Source organism: Macrobrachium rosenbergii, chromosome 53 (assembly GCF_040412425.1).
Source record: "Macrobrachium rosenbergii isolate ZJJX-2024 chromosome 53, ASM4041242v1, whole genome shotgun sequence".
Classification (NCBI taxonomy): Eukaryota; Metazoa; Arthropoda; class Malacostraca; order Decapoda; family Palaemonidae; genus Macrobrachium; species Macrobrachium rosenbergii.
This window is the reverse complement of record NC_089793.1, coordinates 59,280,624-59,287,825: the sequence shown is the minus strand read 5'-3', so window position 1 is coordinate 59,287,825 and position 7,202 is coordinate 59,280,624. Positions and strand designations below refer to the sequence as shown.

The window sequence follows — 7,202 nt, the reverse complement described above, 5'->3', positions numbered from 1 at the left end:
TCTGCAATAATCAGTTCAGTGATACTAATTACATTCAGTGTGCAATAATCAGTCAATGATAGTGATCACTTTCAGTCTGCCCTGACTACGTGGAATAGCAATGTCTATGATGGGGTTCCAGGATGGAGGAAATACTTCATGAAAATGGCTGGCACAACGGAACTTCTCTAACTACGACCAGGAAATGGTGGCAGGCAGAATGGAAGCAAGGAATGGTTGCAATCGTGCCACGTGTCTCCTTTCCTCCTGAAAGAGACGTCTTCGTTAGCCCTGATCAAACTAAGGGGAAGGGAGTCTTCCTACTGCAGATTACACAACACATTCTTAAATACAACACATAAATTATCCTAGAAGGTGCTTTTGATGAAAGCCCGTAAATATGATCTGAGTCTCGAGTGCGCTAACGATGGACAAGTAATTATACGCGCCCAAAGTTAACTACCGCTTGGTTATTTTTAACTTAACAGCTAGAATAGCCCTTAGATTGCACTGGTGGAGGGATAAATGATTGTTTATCGGGATCGTTACTCGAATTCAAAGTACGTGAATGGCAAGGCAGGGGATACAGGCAAGATTTGGACAAAGGGAAGATTGTTCGTGGAGGAATAGGTTAAAAGTTAAAAGAGAGGGAAATTCAGGAGTGTAGTACAAGGGACAGGGCTGGCTAAATGACTACTTGCAACGTACGAACCTGTTCGGATTGTTATAGGCGCCTACAATCGAATTGGCTGTCGTCGACGATCGCCACGCCAGCGGAGAGGGAGGGACTCACACAGCGTCCGGTCTAGATGAAGTCACGGAGATCTCTATCTGCTTCTTGGAAAAGCAGATCGCATTCGGGTTGGGGGGACAGCTGTACCTGCAAACAAGCCAAGAAAGCCAGCAAGGAGGGTATGGGAAAAGCACACTTATCTTTATATGCTGATGGAAGCAAACCTACCTGTTCCCCAGCCCTTAAATGCCCTTCTGCCCTTCCTAATCCCTACATCCCTCCCCCATCGCTCGATGGGGGAAAGGGGGTTAGGAGTATTGTTTTCGCATCATAGATTCTTAAGGGGTATTATGTGAGGAATACTGATGCCTAACGGGTGTGTACTGGTCCAAAAAGCGCGGTTTTCCCCGAGACGCCGATTCGAAAGACAGAGGAACAAAATATTAATTCGAATTTGATTGCTGAAATTACTTTTACAAGGGAGGGAGGAATGTTTATTCTTAACATATATATATATATATATATATATATATATATATATATATATATATATATATATATATATATATATATATATATATATATATATATATATATCCACAAATATTAAGCTACAAATGTCGAATAATATCCAGTTCACTCTATCTCGAGAATAACATACACCCAAGAAGAATTATAACACACACACACACATACGCACATATATATACATGTGTGTGTGTGTGTGTGTAAGTGAACTAAAGAAATTTAGACTTCTCTCATCAAAATATCTTAAATGTTTGTTTTTTATTGAATTTTTTTTTTTCATTCTCTTTTTGAGTTATAATCAACTGCAACTGAAAAGATAAAAGTCCTAACTTCCTTTTTAGTCACTTGTAAGTCGAGGACATTATTTCATTTGTTCATCTTCGTGGTCGTCTTCATTTACACGACCTCTGAATCCGTCGACGTCTTCAGGAGCCTCTTATACCATTCCCTCCCTCAATGTTTCCAAGTGCTTTCGAAGGCTCCGTGAGGAATCTCTAGAAGAGAGAATCACGCTGAAGCCGAAATGACGATCTTTGGAATCCCCGCAGATCAGAGGCTTTTTCTGATTCTAGCATTTGGATCAGGTTGAAAGAAAGGTAACCATGTCTGTCCTTGACAAAGTTATTTTTGTTGTGAACAACTTATTGGCTCTGATCCGTCCTGGATCAATGATATTGTCTTTTGCAAATGGAAACGTTATCCAAAACCTTGGATGTTTTATTGGTAAAAACTCGATGGCTCTTATTCTGGGAGGACTTCTTGGAAACCTGTATGACAACTACACGGAGGAAAAGAAGACCGGCCGACTTGCTCGAGACGCCATCGCACGACTGGAAGACGACGTTGACCACGCTACGGAAAAGATCTCCCTGCTGAAGGAGGCCTGTAAGGAGGCTCAGGAGGAAAACTCGAGTCTCCTTCACGAAACTGACGAGAGGAAGAAAAACGAAGCTGAGCTTACCCAGAGGAATAATGATCTGAATAACGAGTTGAAAAAGAAAGTTGAAGAGTACGCAGACGCTTTAATCCGGAAAGGAGAGGAGGTTGACTATTTGAAGAAGCAACTCGCAGACAAAGACAAAGAGTATGAGAGGAACCGAGAGAAGCTGGAAGAGCTGCAGAGTCAAGCATCAGACAATGATTTCTATTGCGGTTACCTGGAAGAGAAGGTCAAAGCCCACGAAGCTGAGAGGAAAAAACTGAAACAGCTGAACACAAAACTCGAAGATCAGTTGCGAGCCTCACAGCGAGAAGTACCTGTTCTTCTTGCAGAAAATTGTGATCCAGAAAAAAATCATGGAAATGAGGCGCAGAGGAATGTCCACATCCTGGAAGATCGAGTTCAGTTGCTGCAACGGGAAAATGAAAAGCTGAAGGAGAAACTGTCCGAAAGAGAACAGGAAATGGCCTCAGTGAATAATTCTACAGTAAGTGAAAAGCTTAAGAACGATGCTCTGGTTGAAGAGAACGAGGTTCTCAGAGACAAGATGGCTGAATCAGCAGATCAAGATGAAATACACCAGAGCGAGGTGGCTGAAAGAAAACCAGAAGAAATGGAGTCAGGCACAAGCACGACTGAAAAAAGGCAGAAGAAGAAGAAAGCACGCAGGAAAGGACGCAGGTAGAAGTTCTTCATCGGCGACAAGTACTGGAGGCAGGAGCTGATCGCTGTACTGGTACAGAAGATTTTCGGACTGCACTTGTATTCCTTGGAACTGGAATAAAGGACGATGATAATTTGTTGGATTATCGTGTAAAGGAGCTGAGAATGTGATGACGAAAACGAAGAGGACGAAGAGGAAGAATGCGAAGAAGAAACAAAAGGAGAAACAACCAAGACTGAAGGATTTTGACTGGTTGCGAGTTGATGCTGCTGCGTCATGTTCCAGAGGCGTTGCGATCTTCTTGGTCCATACGATGGGGTTGGCTTTGGGATGGGTGTTGGCTGCTGTATCCCCCACCCCCACCCCCCAAGCTCTCAGCCAACGGGAGGCCCCCCACCTCCCAAACACCCATCCTCCAGCCAACCTCATCGACTGGGACAAGGCGATCGCAACAACCCTTGGAATGTGATGGAACAGTACCAACAAATGGCCAGTCAGAATTCTGGCTGCCAGAAAAAGCTACTATACTAAAAAATTCTACCCTTACGGAAAGTCTTCTCCTCAATAATAATAATGATAATAATATATATTTCTTCTCGTCAGGGCTGACATTTGCTAATAAGTCTCTGATGTTCATGGCCTGACTCCTTAAGGAAATCAGCCTCTGTCATCGAAACTGGATTTCTGCCCACCTTTTGGATGGCGGCCTGTCTCCTTCAGGAGACCAGTAGCTGTCAGGGCCACATAAGGTTGGGTACACCAGCTTGACACATAGGCAACTTTGCCTCTGTCATCGAAGCTGGATTCCTGCCCAGCTTTTGGTTGGTGGCCTGTCTCCTTAAGGAGGCCAGTAGCTGTAAGGGCCACTTAAGGTTGGGTATACCAGTTTGACACATAGGCAACTTTGCCTCTGTCATTGAAGCTGGATTCCTGCCCACCTTTTGGTTGGTGGCCTGTCTCCTTAAGGAGGCCAGTAGTTGTCAGGGCCACTTAAGGTTGGGCATACCAGTTTGACACATAGGCAACTTTGCCTCTGTCATCGAAGCTGGATTCCTGCCCACCTTTTGGTTGGTGGCCTGTCTCCTTAAGGAAACCAGTAGCTGCCAGGGCCACTTAAGGTTTGGTATACCAGTTTGACACATAGGCAACTTTGCCTCAGTCATCGAAGCTGGATTCCTGCCCACCTTTTGGTTGGTGGCCTGTCTCCTTAAGGAGGCCAGTAGTTGTCAGGGCCACTTAAGGTTGGGAATACCAGTTTGACACATAGGCAACTTTGCCTCTGTGATCGAAGCTGGATTCCTGCCCACCTTTTGGTTGGTGGCCTGTCTCCTTAAGGAAACCAGTAGCTGTCAGGGCCACTTAAGGTTGGGTATACCAGTTTGACACATAGGCAACTTTGCCTCTGTCATCGAAGCTGGATTCCTGCCCACCATTTGGTTGGTGGCCGACCTCCTTCAGGAGGCCAGTAGCTGTCAGGACCACTTAAGGTTGGGTATACCAGTTTGACACATAGGCAATTTTGCCTCTGTCATCGAAGCTGGATTCCTGCCCACCTTTTGGTTGGTGGCCTGTCTCCTTAAGGAGGCCAGCAGCTTTCAGGGCCACTTAAGGTTGGGTATACCAGTTTGACTCATAGGCAACTTTGCCTCTGTCATCGAAGCTGGATTCCTGCCCACCTTTTGGTTGGTGGCCTGTCTCCTTAAGGAGGTCAGTAGTTGTCAGGGCCACTTAAGGTTGGGCATACCAGTTTGACACATAGGCAACTTTGCATCTGTCATCGAAACTGGATTCCTGCCCACCTTTTGGTTGGTGGCCTGTCTCCTTAAGGAGGTCAGTAGCTGTCAGGGCCACTTAAGGTTGGGTATACCAGTTTGACACATAGGCAACTTTGCCTCTGTCATCGAAGCTGGATTCCTACCCACCTTTTGGTTGGTGACCTGTCTCCTTAAGGAGACCAGTAGCTGTCAGGGCCACTTAAGGTTGGGTATACCAGTTTGACACATAGGCAACTTTGCCTCTGTGATCGAAGCTGGATTCCTGCCCACCTTTTGGTTGGTGGCCTGTCTCCTTAAGGAAACCAGTAGCTGTCAGGGCCACTTAAGGTTGGGTATACCAGTTTGACACATAGGCAACTTTGCCTCTGTCATCGAAGCTGGATTCCTGCCCACCTTTTGGTTGATGGCCTGTCTCCTTAAGGAGGCCAGTAGCTGTCAAGGCCACTTAAGGTTTGGTATACCAGTTTGACACATAGGCAACTTTGCCTCTGTCATCGAAGCTGGATTCCTGCCCACCTTTTGGTTGGTGGCCTGTCTCCTTAAGGAGGCCAGAAGTTGTCAGGGCCACTTAAGGTTGGGCATACCAGTTTGACACATAGGCAACTTTGCCTCTGTGATCGAAGCTGGATTCCTGCCCACCATTTGGTTGGTGGCCGACCTCCTTAAGGAGACCAGTAGCTGTCAGGGCCACTTAAGGTTGGGTATACCAGTTTGACACATAGGCAACTTAGCCTTTGTCATTGAAGCTGGATTCCTGCCCACCTTTTGGTTGGTGGCCTGTCTCCTTAAGGAGGTCAGTAGCTGTCAGGACCACTTAAGGATGGGTATACCAGTTTGACACATAGGCAACTTTGCCTCTGTCATCGAAGCTGGATTCCTGCCCACCTTTTGGTTGGTGGCCTCTTTCCTGAAGGAGGCCAGTAGCTGTCAGGGCCAATTAAGGTTGGGTATACCAGTTTGACACAGGCAACTTTGCGTCTGTCATAGAAGCTGGATTCCTGCCCAGCTTTTGGTTGGTGGCCTGTCTCCTTAAGGAGGCCAGTAGCTGTCAGGGCCACTTAAGGTTGGGTATACCAGTTTGACACATAGGCAACTTTGCCTCTGTCAACGAAGCTGGATTCCTGCCCACCTTTTGGTTGGTGGCCTGTCTCCTTAAGGAGGCCAGTAGCTGTCAGGGCTACTTAAGGTTGGGTATACCAGTTTGACACATAGGCAACTTTGCCGCTGTCATCGAAGCTGGATTTCTGCCCACCTTTTGGTTGGTGGCCTGTCTCCTTAAGGAGGCCAGTAGCTTTCAGGGCCACTTAAGGTTGGGTATACCAGGTTGACACATAGGCAACTTTGCCTCTGTGATCGAAGCTGGATTCCTGCCCACCTTTTGGTTGGTGGCCTGTCTCCTTAAGGAGAACAATAGCTGTCAGGGCCACTTAAGGTTGGGTATACCAGTTTGACACATAGGCAACTTTGCCTCTGTCACCAAACCTGGATTTCTGTCCACCTTTTGGTTGGTGGCCTGTCTCCTTCAGGAGGCCAGTAGCTGTCAGGGCCACTTAAGGTTGGGTATACCCTTTTGACACATAGGCAACTTTGCCTCTGTCACCGAAACTGGATTCCTGCCCACCTTTTGGTTGGTGGCCTGTCTCCTTAAGGAGGCCAGTAGCTGTCAGGGCCACTTAAGGTTGGGTATACCAGTTTGACACATAGGCAACTTTGCCTCTGTCATCGAAACTGGATTTCTGCCCACCTTTTGGGTGGTGGCCTGTCTCCTTAAGGAGATCAGCAGCTGCCAGGGCCACTTAAGGTTTGTAAACCAGTTTGAGGCATAGGCAACTTATGCCTTTGTCATCGAAACTGGATTCCTGCACCCCTTTTGGTTGGTGGCCTAACTCCTTAAGGAAATCAGCAGCTGTCATGCCCTCTAAAAGTCTCCAGAGACGTTACAATCACCGGATCCGGTCGTCTGAACTGGAAGTAAACCTCACTGTCTATTGTGTTCTCCTCCGACCAAAAGTGGGCAGAGCCCATCGGCCTCTCCTACCAGCTCGTAACCTGCCGTTGCCAGGTTCATGGCTTCCGTTTTAGTTCGTGTGGCCAGAAACCTCCACATCTGTGGCATGATCTCAAGATTTACTTCAGTTACAACTAGATGCTAAAAGGTAAACATGGCAGCTACCTCACCAGATGAGTTCTTGGAGGAGGTTATTGAACATAGTACGAAAGCGAAATGAAGCTTATGATAAATTAGGTTGAAAATTACAGGATAAGGATGCAATATATATATATATATATATATATATATATATATATATATATATATATATATATATATATATATATATATATATATATATATATATATATATATATATGTAGAATTACTAAAAGGATCTCATTCACCCATACTCGCCTCCTGGGTTCTCCTGTTCTTCTTGGTCACTTAATTAAAGGTTTTGTTTCTTCTTCCTCCTCCTCATCTTCCTTTTTCCTGGCCTTTCCCTCCCTGGTCACCACCTGCCTCCTAAAAGCGAGAGATGAATATGTAACTGGCATCTGCGTACTGAAAGGGAGGACAAGGAAAGCTTC

General features: G+C 46.0%; 1 protein-coding gene across 1 annotated transcript; it reads left to right on the top strand.

The window, feature by feature from the left end:
• The first annotated feature begins 1,974 nt into the window (after window positions 1–1,974).
• LOC136834175 (fibrinogen- and Ig-binding protein-like) lies at window positions 1,975–2,865 on the top strand. Its single transcript, XM_067096441.1, has one exon. It carries the CDS (start codon window positions 1,975–1,977, stop codon window positions 2,863–2,865), a length of 891 nt encoding a protein of 296 aa, XP_066952542.1.
• The last annotated feature ends 4,337 nt before the right edge of the window (window positions 2,866–7,202 follow it).

What these genes read in the sequence shown, in the direction of transcription:
- LOC136834175 (XM_067096441.1), top strand. Translation starts at nt 1,975, where the DNA reads ATGGCTCTTATTCTGGGAGGACTTCTTGGAAACCTGTATGACAACTAC.